This window comes from Benincasa hispida, chromosome 6 (assembly GCF_027475165.1).
Source record: "Benincasa hispida cultivar pf3 chromosome 6, pf3_genome.v1.1, whole genome shotgun sequence".
Lineage (NCBI taxonomy): Eukaryota > Viridiplantae > Streptophyta > Magnoliopsida > Cucurbitales > Cucurbitaceae > Benincasa > Benincasa hispida.
The window spans coordinates 38,327,610-38,345,082 of NC_143483.1; the positions used below are offsets into that span (position 1 = coordinate 38,327,610).

A 17,473-nucleotide genomic window follows, 5' to 3' on the forward strand; every position below is an offset into this window, starting at 1 on the left:
AAAAGTTATAAACAAAATGAAGTATATAAATGTATTTAAAATATTTTTTTAAAAATTAAAAATAAATTATTAAAATATCGATGTCGATATTGATATCAATATTTTAATTTTATAAATATATCGATATGATAAATATATTTGTAAGTAAAAAAATTTAGAAAAAAAACGTTAGATTAATAATTAAGCAAACTGAGTGAGAAAAATTGTTATTAATATTTCTATTCGATTTAATAAATTACAGTTTTTTATGATTTAAGGATCATTTATAAAAGATAAAATAGCAAAGGAACTGAAAATTAGGGCATTTTCAATCTCATTTCTTTTCAATATTGTGGAGAACTTGAGACGAGCATAATCAAATATATATACCCGTTTGGATGGATCAGAACAAGCTCTGTACAGCCGAGCGATATGAGAGCCAATACACAAATGTCATTCTCTGGAAGATAGAGTATGGATGTAGACAACTGAAATCTATAAGTGGATAAGCATTCATGTAAGAAAGCCCTGCACTTTGGAGATGGCTTCCACTTCGCTGATTCTACCCATCAAAGGAGGAAACCTTCCGCCTTCTCAATACCTCTCTTTCCGCCATACTCATCCTTCTGCAACTTTCTCCAGGTAATTTCGGGTTCTTCCTCAAATACCCATTTGCCCAATCGATCTAATTGATGGGGTTTCCCCCCTTTTCCATCTCATGTGATTATGTCGTGTAATTGGGGTTTCTTTTCTTGTTTGTCTTCTTCATACACGATGGATTTCTTTGTAAAATTGGGATGTTGTGTCGAAACTTTCGTATGTTGTTAAAGTCTTTGCTATGATTAGTGATGAATAGAAGCTTCTCTTTCCCCTCTTTTCTTTTTTGGATTGATTGAGTTTTAATTGCTCTGAGATATCTTGGAAACTTCGTGTTCCTTGCTCTGATTATTGGTTAAGCCATTTACATTTTCCATGTTCGGATTTAGTTCGCCATGCTTTGAGAAGTCTTGTGCTTACTTTCATGAGTTGGGAACCTAGCGTAATGCTTCTCTTTGTATATATCTGGTTGTTAAGTTCTTTCTCTGCCTTTTGTTTTGTTTAAGTGGGTAATGGAGCTTCTCTCCTTGCTCATTCATGGCTTCACTAGTCGTCTTTGGAAGGCTTCGTCCACTTGACCAGCTCTAGGCAAAAACAAGGGTTTTGATTCGTCCCGTTGGATAACCATTGGTTTTTTGAGTTTTTCAAAATTAAGCTTCTAAAGACCACTCTACTTGTTTCTTTGTTTTGTTATTCTACCCTCATTTAAAAAACCAAGTCAAGTTTTAAAAACTAAAAAAATGGTAGTTTTTAAAAACTTACTTTTGTTCTGCGAATTAACTAAAAAAAATGGTGAATCTTCTTCGCAGCTTTGTCTTACTGTAATCCTTGCACTTTGTTCATTCCTTCTGTAAAGGGTCCCTTCTTTTCTCTAGCTGGTGGTTATAAATTAAATACAAAGCATGATAGAGAAGGCTCTCCAGAATCTTAAGCTGAACTCCCACGTGTCCTACACTTACCTTGTAGAAAAAGATGGGGACACTCCATCCTTTTCAAGTACAACCCAAGTCGGGAAAATAAAAAGTTATGGAACTTAGCTTAGACCTATACTAGAACCTTTCTTTCTTTCTTTAATTTTATTTTTCTGAGAAAATATGTTAATGACAAAGGCCAAACAAAAAGGGGAGATGAGGAGTTGAGGATTTCCCCCCAAGGACTAAAGCAATACAAAAAGGAGGTCCAATTTGAAGGAAAACACCAGATGGTAGCAAAGAGATGAATGGAGTCCCAAAACTTGTCTGATCTTGAAAACTTCTCTTTGAAGAGCCTTTGATTACTCTCAAACCATAACCTCCAAATATTAGCATAAACACATTTGTCCACAAAACCTTAGCTTTACTTGTGAAGAAACAACCACTCCCCAGCTGAATTATATCCTCACCAATAGAGTCGGGAAAGCACCATTGCAAGCCGAAAGTCTGGAAAAGATTAGCCCAAAGGCTACTAGCAACAACACAGCACCATGTAAGAAGAGTCGCTCGGGGTTTTCCAACCCATCTTTTGTAAACATAGTCTTGGATTCTTTTGTAGCCGATCATAAGTATTTTGATTTGTTTGAATACACACCCACATGAAAACTTTCACCTTTCTCGACACCTTGGCTTTCCAAATGATGTCAACTAGGATCAGGTCAAACGGAGCATGGTTGGGAGAGGACTGGTCATGGGAAATGTTACAACTCTAGTTTTTGAAGTATCATTTAACAAATAGTTAGAAGCAAAGACCTAGAAAGGAACTGGAACAATATTCAATAAATTTGTTTAATTCATTTTCTGTCTTGATCTTTTTATTTTTCTTTTAATTTAATTTAATTTTTCATGAAATAGTATTTTGTCTTGGCTAATTGCTGTATCATTCTTGATAGTTCCTTTCCCTTCCAGGTCGGGTTGGAGTAGGGACCAAGATGTAGGCAGAAGTACTCACAGAACGAGGGGTCAGGCATTTCAAATCTCTAATGTACGCTTCAACTCAAGGCTTGTACATGTTTACTGGCAATATATTTGGTTTGAATATGGTCAAAGATTTTGTAGGTATGTCATTAGAAATTAATTAGGTCCTTTATGGTAACATATATTTAGAGAGATCTTCCCCGCCCCCACCTGGATTTGAAAAGAATCTATATTTCAGCATCTCTTTGATTGAAATGAAATTTGATGAGGTTATCTGTCTGGTTCCTTAGATGTTAAGTGTATTGACAGTTGATATTATCATGGTTCAGTTTCTTCCTATGCTAGTTGTTCGATCTTATGAATTTTATTTACTTTGGAGAATCTGTGATTGACTTCTGGATCCTTTTTCATAAAGCTGCAATGTATTCCTCATTTCCTTAATATAATTTTAATATAGCTGGATAGTATAGTAATAGTGTAGTAACCCCTTCATCATATTTAGCTTGAATGATTTTATTCTTGTTCTCCCAATGAAAGCCACGTTCTAAGTTGTTTATGGGTTTTTGTTCTGCTTCTGCAACAAACATATATCATGGCAATTGTTCAGGTCTCTCCTGGTAAAGATGACTTAATCAAGCAGGTGATTATGGTTGACCCTTTGGAAGCCAAACGTATCGCCGCGAAAGAAATGGAAAAGATCAAAGCAAAAGAGAAGTTCAAGGTAAAGGAAGTGATCATCATCAATGATGCAAAACTTGTTTATAAACCATATGGATAGTTCCCTCAGGATCTTTTGAATACCAAAGTTTTATGACTGCAAATAATGTTGTGGAAACGTGAATGTAGAGAAAACGTCAAATAGAAGCGATTAATGGAGCATGGGCAATGATCGGTCTGACGGCTGGGCTTGTTATCGAAGGACAAACCGGAAAAGGCATTCTGGCACAGGTGAAAAGTTATAGCATCTTGACATTTACTCTAACCTTTTCTTCCTTTCTTTCCTTTAACAAGTTTATATTGGTTTAGTTAAAAATGGGAAGAATATAGTGTAATATTATTCTTCAATCTTATGTATTAAATACAAGGTCTTATATAGAAGAAAAACCAACTATCAATAAAGGAAAAATATTATAGACATAGATGATGAATATACACATAATAAACATCCAATATCAAGAGAAAAATGGACATCCAACACTTCTCTCCCAGCTGGTTTGTAGATGTCATCCATAGCTAGTTTGTTGAGAAGTTTACTTGGCCGAGATGATTGGGGTCTAGTTCCTTTCCGTTTTGAGAATTCATGGCTTCAGGTGCCATCTTCCGTGCATTGGTTGAGGATTGGTGGGCTCCCCATCCTATTTCTGATTGGCCTGACCATGGTTTGATGATGGAGCTGAAAGGTTTAAAGTTCCATATTCGTGATTGGTATTATACTACTCAACAGGAGGCATCCAAAATTCCATCCTTAGTTGAACAACTTAGACATCTGGAAGAATTAGAGGATAGAGGTTTTCTGGACTCAGCTCAAGTATCTAACCGACGATCCCGTTGTGAATAGATTAAAAGTTTAACAGTCCAGGAGCACATTTATTGGCAGTAACGTTCTAAACTTAAATGGCTTATTGAGGGGGATGAAAACACTTGTTTCTTTGATCGCATTGTTGCTGCCCGTTGTCGCAAAGGTACAATTACTGAGATTTCATCCTTAATTGTTATTAGTTTATTGACTAACCAAGACATTAAGACAATTTTTGGGTTGTTATTCATCCTTATTTACAAAGGATAAGAATCTCCGGTTCCTTTTGACCAACGGAAGCTGGAGCCCTATTAGTTCTACCCAAGCTGCTGATCTTGAGCGCCCCTGAGGTGGAGGTTTTTGCTGCTGTCTCATCTCTTGGATCATGTAAATCTCTTGGTCCTGGTGGATTTACTATGGATTTTTTCAAATTTTTCTGGACTACCATTAAAGTTGATATCATGCGTTCGATTCAAGATTTCTTCTCCTCGGGTATTATGAATGCCAAGCTGAGTGAAACATATATTTGCGTCATCCTGAAGAAGATTTAACTCCAAATCTGTCTTTGATTACCGTCCGATTAGTCTACCAGTGTTTTATCTAATTGTTTAAAGACTGTTCTTCCCTCTACTATTGATGATAATCAGCCCGCTTTTGTGACTAATAGACAGATTTTGGATGCCTCCTTGATGGCCAATTAGTTGATTGATGATTGGTCTTTCAAAAATAAGGCTAGGGTGGTCCTTAAGCTTGATTTATAAAAGGCCTTTGATACTATTAATTGGGATTTTCTTGATGTTATGCTTCAGGCAGAAGGCTTTGCTTCTCTTTGGTGTACTTGGATTAGGGGATGCATTTCTTGTGCTAATTATTCCATTATTATTAATGGTTGTCCCAGAGGAAAGATCATTCCCTCCCGTGGTATCAAACAAGGAGATCCCCTCCCTTTTTTTAATTCATTCTTGTGGCTGATTGTCTGAGTCGTCTTTTGGACCACAATTTTAAAAGGGGTCTTATTGCTGCTTATCCTATTGGTAGCTCTTCTTTCTCTATTAGCCGTCTACAGTTTGCTGATGGTACTCTTTTGTTCTCCACAGTAGATCGTTGGCTTTGCAGAATCTATTTGATATTGTTTGCATTTTTGAACGTGCCTCTGGTCTTAAGATTAATTTCTCCAAGAGTGAGCTTCTTGGGATCCATATTGTTGACTCTAATTTCAATTAGTTGGTGAATTCTTTTGGTTGTAAAAGAGGTTTTTGGCCTACTACTTATTTGGGTCTGCCTTTGGGTGGAAACTCAAAGTCTATTAACTTTTGGAACTCGATAGTGGAGAGATTTCAATAGAAACTTCATAATTGGTAGTATGCCTATATTTCTAAGGGTGGCAAACATACTCTTATTCAGGAAACTCTTTTGAGTTTGTCCACATACTATTTATCTTTGTTTCGGGCTCCTACAACTATTTTCTTGAATTTGGATAGGTCGTGGTTTAGGTGATGGTGAATTTATTTCTTTCTGAAATGATTCTTGGCTTAATTGTGCTGAGATTTCTACCGTTTTTCCAAGGCTCTTCTGTCTTACCCATCATCTTGAGGCTAAAATTGCAAATTTTTGGAATCCTTCAACAAATGCTTGTGATTTGCATCTCTACCGCAACCTTAATGATTTGGAGATTATTGAATGGGCTTATTTATCTCATCTTTTATCGGTTGACAGATTTCGTTCCGCTCCTGATTTATGTTCATGGCCTCTTGATTCCTCTTCCATGTTTACTGTTAAATCTCTTATGGTTGATTTGGTTGGAACGACTATCTGTTTTTATTTGATCTTTACTCTGTTATTTGAGAAGGTTCTTATTTGAAGAACCTTCTTCGCCTTTTTAGGGGTTATTACTTGGTAGCTCAATACATGTACGCTTTACCTGCTTATGCATTCATAGCACAAGACTTTACTACTCAAGCCGCACTATAATACCCATCACCAATACATAGCAGGACTCATTATGACAGGGGCTTTTGCTCATGGAGCTATATTTTTTTATTAGAGATTCAATCCAGAATTGAATGAGGATAATGTATTGGCAAGAATGTTAGACCATAAAGAAGCTATCATATCCCATTTAAGTTGGGTCGGTCTTTTTCTGGGGTTCCATACTATGGGGCTTTATGCTCATAACGAGGAAAGTAGATTGAAACTATATATTTCTCTTTGGGAGCTTAGCTGGGGTGTTGTTAACATTGCCGATCGTCTTTAGCAGTGAGTGCCTTATATGTCTCTTTCGCTTGGTGTCTCATGTGTTGACATTATTATGAATCTCCAACCCATTTGTTTGTGCCCTGCACTTTTGCTTATGGATTTTGTATTGTTATTATGGCGGCTTTTGATTATTCTATGCCATGCCCTAATTCTATCTTTGATCTTCTTGCTACTTTATTTGTGGGTCATCCTTTCGGTGGTACTAAAAAGATGATTTTGTTGGCTTTGTTGCGTGCCTTCTTTTGGCTTCTTTAGGGTGAGAGAAATGGTTGTCTTTTTCGTGATTTTTTCTCCTATTTTATTAGATTTTTGGAATTGGTTCCTTTTACCGCTTTTTCTTGGTGAAGCACCCTTTTTACCACTATAGTTTATCCTTTTTAGATGCCAATTGGAAATCTTTCTTGTAATCATCTATGGGTGCTTGGGGTTTTCCCCTTATTTCATTTATCAATGAAATGTTTCTTCATCAAAAAAAAAAAAAAAAAAAAAAAAGAGAAATGCCGTTTATGTGCTTTGTTTGTCATGTAGAATTGGATTATAAGTTATAGCGATGACGGCCTTGTTATCACAATAAACTCGTAGAGGTGTTCTTTCAGATACTTTCAGTTCTTCAAGGATCCTGTTAATCTGTGTACCTTCACAAATTCTATGGGTTAAGGCTCTAAATTCTACTACAATGCTACTATTAGGCTATTATAATTTGTTTTTTTTACTACGCCATGTATCTAAATTTTCTCCCACAAATGAACAATAGCCATAAGTAGATCTTCTATCAATAGTACTTCCAGCCCAATCTGACATAGTACACCTCCACATGAAAATGATCATGTTTCTAAAATAATATACCTTTACTTGGAGTCTGTTTTAAAAGGCTTAAGACGGCCTTGAGTCGGTATGAGGCGTAAGCCTCATTTTAAATTAAGAAAACTTAATTAAATCATAAAACATAAAATCTTATATGTTCTTAACATTATAATATTACTTAAACTACTTAACATACTCAAAATTATTCATGGAAGAAAAAGATCTCATCATTATCATTATAGTTATCACTACTAGGATCTTCCCTAAAAAAAATAAATAAAAATCTTTATTTAGGAAAATAAAGAATACATAAAAAAAATGAGTCAAATAAAAACTTTGTGGTCTAGAAAGTAATTATAAAAAGCCAGAAGTTAGGAAAAAAATTTCTCTAAAACTGGACAGTAACTATTAAAGTTTAAAAAAGCTCTTTAAAAAAACCAAAGAAGATAGAAAACCATTTTACTATGAAGATAAAAAGGGAGGGGAAATAATCTAACCTTGGGAGCTTTGACACTGAATCTGGTAGAATTTTCTGGCTGGAAGTGAAAATTGAAGGAAAAGTTGTACCTCCACTGATTCTATTTAGACCACTAACCTCTGTCTTTTAGTGTTGTCTAGTGTGGTTTTTAGTAGTGTTTAGTGTGGTTTTAAATAAGTATTTTGTACAGTTCCATTTCATCCCAAGGTGCAATGTTCAAGATAGATACATGCAAATATCAAAGTTAATTATTTTCGGTGCAGTGGGGCCCAACCCATTTAATTTATCCTTCAAAATTTGAAGGCTTAAGCCTGCCGCCTCACCTTGAGGCGTACGCCCTCCCACGGTTTTTAAAACATTGTTGGGAGTTCTTGTTTCGAAATAAGTGGGTCTAGGTGAGTGCATAAATTGACTCGCCATATTTACTATAAATGCTATATCGGGACATGTGAGAGATAAATAGGTTAATCTACCTACAAAGTCTTTCATATCTGTCTTTGTTCTTTATTTCAAGATCTGCCGCTTGTAATTTCAAATTGGTTCGATAGGATTTTTTTGTTATCCGACAACCAAGTAAACCTGGCTCTTGAAGTAAGTCAATAACATATCTTCTCTTATTAACAAAAACCTCTTTCTTAGATCTTACAAACTCCATCTCTAAAAAATATTTTAAAGCTCCCAAGCCTTTGATTTAAAACTCACTTGCAAGCTTGTTCTCAAGGTCAACCAAATCTTCTCCATCATTTCCGGTGAGAATAGTGTCATCAATATAGACAATTAAAATAGCAGTTTTATTACTCTTAGAGTGTTTATAGAAGATTGTATGGTTTGATTGACTTTGTTGGTAATTATAACTAGTGATTGCTTTTCCAAAGCGTTCGAACTAGTCTATTAGAGACTATTTGAGGTCATATGATGATTTCTTTAATCCACAAGTTTTGATGAAGAAGCCAATCCAAATGAGCTGCAAGAGACGAACTTTAATGAAGTTGGTTTTTGCTACCAGAGCAAAAGTCTTCGAATAATGAATTCCATACATTTGAGTAAAGCCTTTAGCTACTAATATGACATTGTACCTTTCAACACTATTGTCAACATTACACTTCATTTTAAACACCTATTTGCACCCCACGGTTTTCTTATCCTATGATAAGTTTGTTATTTTCCAAGTACCACTCTGTCTTAGAGCATTCATTTCCTCCATAACTGTCAGTTTCCGATTTGGATCATCTAGGGCTTCTTGTGTATTCCTTAGAACAAATAAATAATTTATCCTATCTTATAAAAAAAATAAGTTGTTTATCCTAGATGTGAAGATTCTATGACTATTTGATAGTTTTTCATATGAGATTGTAATTTGCAATGAGATTTTTGGTACAAGTTCTAGTACCTTTCCTAATAGCAATCAGAATATCAAGATCAAAGATAATAGGTAAGGTATTTTGAACATTTAAGAGATTAGGTTGGGGATAGAAGAAGGATTATCTAACCTTTCATCATCGAGAATTGGATAGGGGTTTTGAGGCCTCCCATTATGTGAGTATATGAAAGAAAGTGTTAGGTACTTGAGCACCTTGGAGAACCACACCTCAAAAGCTAGCTATTGGAGTGGGAGAACCAAGCCCCTTAAGTACCACATTAGTCATCCCATTCTAACCAATGTGGGACAAAGGCATCCCATACTACCTTGGTTCCTAACAATACCCCATTCCTGGAAGGTTGATGTCCCGGTGGCTACTCTGGCGGTACTTCACTCGGCCATACCCAGTTAGAACCCTCCGCCGGTTCCACTTTGGAATGTCAGCAACTGGCTTTGATACTTGTTAAAAATTAAAGAATAGAGAAGAGAAGAACACAAGGTTACGTGGAAACCTTAGTACAGGGAGAAAAACCACGATATAAGGACTTTTCTTATTCTGTTTTAAATCTGATACATTGAACACACAGGGACACACTATATAAATAGACACTAGGAAACCCTATGGGTCTTACACAATTACATAAATGTCCCTAGGTTAATAACCCTATTTTCAACACTTCCCCTCAAGTTGGAGCATAAATATCGACAAGGCCCAACTTGCTTACACAATAATTAAAATTTTGTCTCAGTAATCCTTTTGTAAGAACATCAGCAACTTGTTGGTTTGAAGGAATATAAGGAATGCATATGTTTCCACTGTCCAACCTCTCCTTAATGTAGTGTCTGTCTATCTCTATGTGTTTAGTTCTGTCATGTTGAACTGGGTTGTTTGCAATACTGATGGCAGCTTTGTTATCACAAAACAATTTCATTGGAAGCTCATTATCTTGCTGGAGATCTGATAATACTTTCTTCAACCAGATTTCTTCACAAATCCCTAGACTCATGGCCCGATACTCAGCGTCAGCACTATTTCTAGCAACAACTCCTTGTTTTTTACTTCTCCAGGTGACTAGATTTCCCCAGACAAACGTACAATACCCAGACATAGATTTTCTATCAACAACAGACACTGCCCAGTCAGAATCAATGTAAGCTTCAATAAATCGTTTATCGGTTTTCCTGAACATTAGGCCTTTACCAGGAGTTCCTTTCAGATACCGAAGAATACGTTCAACTGCTATCATATGATCTTCACAAGGAGCTTGCATAAACTGACTCACAGCACTTACTGCATAAAAGATATGGTCTTGTGTGAGAAAAGTATATCAACTTCCCAACTCACCGCTGATACCTTTCTTTATTGACAGGAATTCTATCATTCTTATCACCGAGTTTCGCATTGTATTCTACTGGTGTGTCAACAGGTTTACACCTAGTCATACTTGTTTCTTTTAGCAAGTCTAGAGTATATTTTCGTTGAGAAACTGATATACCCTCTTTTGAGCGAGCCACTTCCATTCCCAGAAAGTATCTTAGCTTCTCGAGGTCTTTAATTTCAAACTCTCTAGCCATCTCTGTTTTTAGTCTTGTGACCTCTACATCATCATCTCCAGATAAAACAATGTCATCAACGTAAACAATAAGAACAACTATCTTCCCTGATGTTGATCTTTTTATAAACAGATTGTGATCAGAATGCCCTTGAACATACCCTTGTGCTTTCACAAACGTTGTGAACCTGTCAAACCAGGCCCTTGGAGATTGTTTCAATCCGTATAGCAACTTCCGCAATCTACACACCTTATTTTTTAATTGACTCTCGAACCTAGGAGGGGGACTCATATAGACTTTCTCCTCAAGTTCCCCATTCAAAAACGCATTTTCAACATCAAGTTGGTGTAGAGGCCAATCTTTATTCACAGCAACTGACAAAAGTACTCGGATCGTGTTAAGTTTTGCCACAGGTGAAATAGTCAGAATAATCTACTCCATAGGTTTGAGTAAAGCCTCTTGCAACGAGTCTAGCCTTGTACCGGTCAATTGTCCCATCTGACTTGTACTTTATAGTACATTTACATCCAACTGTCTTGTGTCCTTCAGGCAAAGTCACCGGTTCTCAGGTTCTATTCTTTTCCAGAGCTCTTATTTCTTTCATAACAGCAGGTCGTCATTCTGGTTTTTTCATTGCAACACTTATGTTATCTGGAACCACCTCAGTGTCCAAGCTAGTAGTAAATGCCTTGAACTCGGATGCTAAATTACTATACGTCATGTAACTATGAATAGGGTATTTAGTACATGAATGAGTACCTTTCCTCAGGGCTATGGGAAGATCAAGTGATGCATCACGTTCTTTCACCTCTCTAGGCTCCTCACCACGATTGACCATCTGTGTATCAGAAACTTCAGTAGTATCTTCCATATCATCACTAGCAAGGATCATTTCATCCTCTGCAGTTTCCCCTTCTATCACTCTTTTAGTATTACTGCTTCCTTCCCCCTTGTCTTGCCTGCCTTCATCAGTCTCCATACATATATCAACATCATTAGGAATATACGTACTTGGACCTGATGGTGGGTCTGACTCCTGCACTGGAGTCGGCAGTTCTGGTTCAACAGGCGACACTGCTTCCTTCCTGAGATTCTTCTTGTAGTAAGTTTTCCAAGGAATTTGATTGGTAGGAAGGACCAGACCATCATGCTCAGGACTAGGATTAGACAAGGTTTGAATGGATGTTGACTCTAAAGGAATAGCATAAGATGACCGGTTAGTCTCCTCATTTATGTTCTCCCCTTGAATATGACTAACTGGGAAAAACGATTGATCCTTGAGAAAGGTGACATCCATGGAGACATAGTACTTTCTAGATGACGGGTGATAGCATTTATATCCACGTTGATGGAGTGGTATCCAACAAAGACACACTTCTGAGTACGAGGAGTAAATTTCGTACGGTTTGGACCATGGGAGTGAACAAAAGCAACACAACCAAAAACCCGAAGAGAAACATCAGAAATCAATCGTGTAGTAGGAAAGGACTCTTTAAATAATTCTAAAGGGGTATGAAGATTAAGAGTACGGGATGACATTCGATTAATGAGATGAGCAGCAGTGAGAACTGCATCTCCCCAGAGGTATGACGGAAGATTGGCGGATAACATAAGAGACCGGGCTACCTCAACCAGATGCCGATTTTTACGCTCAGCTACTCCATTTTATTGCCGAGTGTAAGCACACGAGCTCTGGTAAACAATACGTTTAGAAACAAGAAACTCTCTGAAAGAGGTATTAAAAAATTCTCGTCCATTATCACTTCTTAAAATCCCAATCTTTGTTTGAAATTGAGTTTCAACAGTTGTGTAAAATTGTTGGAAAACAAATGACACTTCAGATTTATCAGTAAGAAGGAAAATCCAGGTGAGACGGGTGTGATCATCTATAAACGTGACAAACTACCGTTTACCAATGGAAGTAGTATCCGGTGAGGGACCCCATACATCACTATGAACAAGAGAGAATGGACTCGAGGGTTTGTAAGGCTGAGAACGAAAAGAAACCCGATGTTGCTTGACACGAATACACACATCACAATTAAAAGAAGTACTAGCATTATGAAATAAATGAGGAAATAAATACTTCATATATTGAAAATTCGGATGTCCTAAGCGAAAATGCCATAACATAACATCATGTTCAGAAACAGAGAAATTTAAAGACATAAACCCAGATTGGTGATCATTCCTAAAGGAAGCTTCGTCAGAAAGGAAGTATAGTCCCCTATCGTGCCGAGCAGTGCCAATCGTCATCCCCGATTTCAGATCCTGAAACAAAATGGTATCTGGTGAGAAAATCGCCTCACACTTCAAATCTCTTGTTATTTTATTGCTAGATAACAAATTATATGATATTTTAGGCACATGTAAGGTATCACGTAGGATTAAACTATTAAACGGAGAGATATTGCCCTTTCTTGCAACGGGGGCAAATGACCCGTCTGCAATTCGAATACGCTCATTATCAGCACTTGGATTATATGACATAAATAGCTCTGAGGAACTTGTAAGGTGATCATTAGCCCCTGAATCCACAATCCATGGTTTTTTACCATTTATACTAATAAGGCCAAAATAAGGGAAATTACCTAACTGTGCAATTGTACTCACCCCAACTGTACTCGAGCTATGTTTACTGTCACCAGAAGATTGCTTCTGAGTTGGTTCATCTACTGAGTCACTTACTAGGGCACGACTAGGATTAGATTTGTCTAGAGACTGTCGTCGCCTGTTATTTGGGGGCTTCCCGTGTAATTTCCAACATTGGTCCTTTGTATGCCACAACTTCTTATAGTGTTCACAAACAGGTGGAGATTTTTTATCACCATCAGTACCTGAAGGCTTGGCGACAAAGGCGACTGCATCAGTAGTAGAAATGGTATTATTCATGGCACATGACCAATCTTCTTCTAGCCGTACTTCATAACAGACTTCTCTAAGTGAAGGAGTCGGGCGCTGGCCCAATATCCGACTACAGACACCCTCAAACTTTGGGTTTAATCCAGTCAAAAACACATAAACACGATCTGCTTCCTCAATCTTCAAATATTGGGCTCCATCCTGTGGACAATTCCAGACAATCTCTCTACACAAGTCCATTTCCTGCCATAGCATTAACAGTTTGTTAAAATAAGAAGTAACATCCATGGACCCTTGTTTGCACTCATGGACCTGTTTATGGAGTGTATATAGCCGAGAGGCATTCTATCTTTTAGAATATAGATCTTGCGCTGCCTCCTAGATATCCTTGGCTGTTGCAGCATACAGTAGTGGTCTTCCTGTCTGGGGTTCCATACTATTCACCAAAACAGACCGTAACAACGAATCTTCCCCTTTCCAAATTCGTTCTTGTGGATCACTTGGTGCCAACTTTGGAATTTCCTCTGTCAAATATCCAAACTTGTGACACCCTTCCAAGGCCATCCGGATTGATTGGGACCAGGAAAAATAGTTCTGGCCATTTGATTTTTCCCCTACGATAAATCCTGCAAAATTACCCATCGAACCAAATAAGTAGGAAACATTAGGCATAATAGGCAATGAGTTTATTGGATTTTCTGAATAAACTGGTTGAGGATTTGCGCCGAACATCATATCCAAATCAGAAATCTGCTGTTGTAGGTAAGCCAACCGTTGCATCGTCCGGATAACGAGTTGAACTACAAGTGGTTGGAACAGGTGCTGGTTGCTTAAGCTGGTCAAAACCTCTTCTGTTGACCATAGAAGGACCATCGGGTTAGGCTGTGAAGGAAGAGCTTGGGTCGGTCTGGTCAGGTCGGGCTGTGAAGGAATCACACGAGTCGTATTCGGGTTGTTCTGGTTAGGTCGGGCTGTGAAGGAATCACGCGGGTCGTACTTGGGTCGGGCTGGTCGGGATTGTTAGACAACGGCGCAGAAACTTGGGTTTGCTCCAGACCGGCACCAAACCTGTTCAGATCGAACCGATAACCATACTCCTCGCGTCCGATGCTCCCGATTCTTCCTCGATTGTGATAGCTTTGGTCGAAGGTCATCTGTTCTTCGCGGCCAACCTGCTCTTCGCGTCCAAGGCTGCTGAATCTGCCCTGATCATGACAGCTCCGATTGTAGGTCGTCTGTTCTTTGCGGCCTCAGCTTGTTTCTGCGTGGAGAGACCCGATCGGCGCAATCTGACGTGATGGTTCCCATTGATGCCGACTTTCTGATGATTGCAACTAGATAGCAGAAATTAACTCTGGTAGTACATCCTGAAAACATTCTTTTACAGCTTCTCGGATCGCCGTTTTCATGTCAAAATTCGAAGATCCATCAACAGAAGAAGATTGGGGTTGATTCTCTTCCATAACAGCTAGGGTTTCGTCACCACGCTCTAATACCATGTTAAAAATTAAAGAATAGAGAAGAGAAGAACACAAGGTTACGTAGAAACCCTAGTACATGGAGAAAAATCACGATATAAGACTTTTCATATTCTGTTTTAAATCCGATACATTGAACACACAGGGACACACTCTATAAATAGACAGTAGGAAACCCTAGGGGTCTTACACAATTACATAAATGCCCTTAGGTTAATAACTCTATTTTCAACAAGACTATTGTTAGGTACTTGCACCTTGAGAACCACACCTCAAAAGCTAGCTATTGGGGTGGGAGAGTCAAGCCACTTAAGTACGGTCATGCCATTCTAACCAATGTGGGACAAAGACATCTCATACTACCTTGGTTCCTAATAGAAAGAAGGGTAAGAAAGGAATTACTCGAGCAGAAAGGGAGGTGGGGACCAACTGACCGTTTGATCGTTGTGGGATAGTGTACGGTGAAATGGAGGGGACCAGTTGAAAGGGTTTTTGTAGGGTTTGGGAATTAATGTGAGCGGGAATGTTTTTGGGAGCAAAAGCTCATCGAAGGAGAGGGGACTCTCTCGAATAGCCGAGTGGTTCTTCTTTACATTCTTGCATTTTGTCTTTCTTGTTCTTGTTGTTATCTTGTGAATGTAATATCCTTAGACTCCTAGGATATTTGTTGATAATAATACTATCATACAGGGGAGGCTGTGATATCCTGTTTTGGTGGTGTTTGTGTGTTTTGTTGGGTGTATGTGTGTATTTTCTGTGTAGGGACTTGGATACCAAATAGGAACTTCCAGCATCTTTTATCAGATTTTCAAATTGGTTTTGTGTAGAATCAACTCTCTGGTCGGTTCCTTTAATTGACTGCGCTTCTACTATAAAACTTTAAATTAGGAATTTGACTTGGAGGGTTAGTTTGTAGTATTTCTCCATTTGAATGAGAAATTTCTATACTTGACATTGGAGGACTTAGGATAGACATGTCACAATGACTAACATAAGGAAAGGGTTGAGATATTTCTAAAAAATGTCTTCTAAATTTAACTTGTTCCCTGAGGAATTTGACTTGGAGGGTTAGTTTGTAGTATTTCTCCATTTGAATGAGAAATTTCTATACTTGACATTGGAGGACTTAGGATAGACATGTCACAATGACTAACATAAGGAAAGGGTTGAGATATTTCTAAAAAATGTCTTCTAAATTTAACTTGTTCCCTGAGGAATTTGACTTGGAGGGTTAGTTTGTAGTATTTCTCCATTTGAATGAGAAATTTCTATACTTGACATTGGAGGACTTAGGATAGACATGTCACAATGACTAACATAAGGAAAGGGTTGAGATATTTCTAAAAAATGTCTTCTAAATTTAACTTGTTCCCTGAAGAGAATTTTGGGTAAAATATGATTTTTTTTTTTTTTAAAAGACATGCCCATACTCACATAATTTTTTGTTCTCTTCGGGGCAATACAGTTTTAACCCTTTTGATTTGTAGGCTTGAAGCATAATTAAAAAAATGCACTTTGTATTTCTATGATCAAAATTTTGATTAAAAAAAAAAAACTAGGTATGTGAACGGTTGGATTTCCTTTCTCTCTTGTAATACGGATGTTTATTATTTGTATATTCAACATTTATATCTGTAAGATTTTTCTCACAGAAGAAGACCTTACTTATATTTGATTGATAGATATAGAAGAATAATATTACACTATTTTCTTTTCAATTTTAACTTGATCATAGAATGAGATGCGATGCAATGACCTACATCTATATAGCTCAGTAGTCCAATATTGTTGTACATAAGCTTACATGTTCTTTCCTGTAGAAGTTTCCAGTAAACAAGCTTTAGTTTTTATAAACAAAGAAAAACTAAAATTAAAAATGTAACAATATAGTTTATAGATATGTGAGATGCGATGACCGACATTACAGTTTCTTCACTTATTTTCCAGTTGGGTGGCTACTTCAGCACCGTTATCAACTTCTTCATAGGGTAGGGACATCTTCAAGAGGGAAAAGAGAAGTTTGAATGAAAGTCTTTAAAACATGTTCAAGCAAGTTTTATTGCTTGTTTGTTGTAAAAAATAAGAAAAAGAAGAAAAAAAAGAAGAATATTAAGAGCCTTAAAAAACTGGTGTTGAAGATATTTTGTTGGGCTGATTCTTCTCATTTGAATTCTTCACATTTCATATTAAAAATTTGTGATTTAATTGTGAAGGCAGTGGCATGAAGCACAGCTTATTTAGATGGTCTTTGGTTTGGAAGATATATTGGCAATGCAATCAAATGTATAACCATCTGCCTTTTAAAACTTTAACATCAAGCTTTCATGTCGAGTGAGAGAAGAAAAACCATAGTTCAGTAGATGGGGTTCTATTGTTCCTTTATAATAAGGGGTTTCTACCTAGAAGCCTTAAAAAATGCTCCATATTTTGTCTTAAAATTTGATTTTTTTTAAAGGTGACTTTTAGTATTAATTGTAGACAATTATACATTTTTTATTTATTTATATTTGATTTTTATATTTAAATATTTAAGAGAGAGATTACATTTTTTTATGGAGTGAGAATATGAATTTAATATATATATTTTTTTCTATTTTCAATTGGAGAGAGAAAATGTATTATTTTATTTTTCATTTCACGGGTACTTTGATTTTTAATATTATGTTATGTATATCTTTGTTTGTTTTGAGTATTATTCTA

At 37.0% G+C, this 17,473-nt stretch overlaps 1 protein-coding gene across 1 annotated transcript; it reads left to right on the forward strand.

Annotated features, from left to right (window-relative positions):
* Positions 1–298: 298 nt before the first annotated feature.
* LOC120079625 (uncharacterized) lies at positions 299–17,013 on the forward strand. The gene is made up of 5 exons (XM_039033886.2): positions 299–621; positions 2,457–2,532; positions 3,073–3,186; positions 3,312–3,413; positions 16,721–17,013. The coding sequence occupies exons 1-5, from the start codon at positions 521–523 to the stop codon at positions 16,763–16,765; spliced, it is 438 nt and encodes a 145-aa protein (XP_038889814.1). The 5' UTR covers positions 299–520; the 3' UTR covers positions 16,766–17,013.
* The last annotated feature ends 460 nt before the right edge of the window (positions 17,014–17,473 follow it).

Coding starts and splice junctions, on each gene's coding strand:
- LOC120079625 (XM_039033886.2), top strand. CDS start 521: ATGGCTTCCACTTCGCTGATTCTACCCATCAAAGGAGGAAACCTTCCG. Junction 2,533..3,072: donor AGGCATTTCAAATCTCTAAT/GTACGCTTCAAC, acceptor GCAATTGTTCAG/GTCTCTCCTGGTAAAGATGA. Junction 3,187..3,311: donor AAGCAAAAGAGAAGTTCAAG/GTAAAGGAAGTG, acceptor ACGTGAATGTAG/AGAAAACGTCAAATAGAAGC.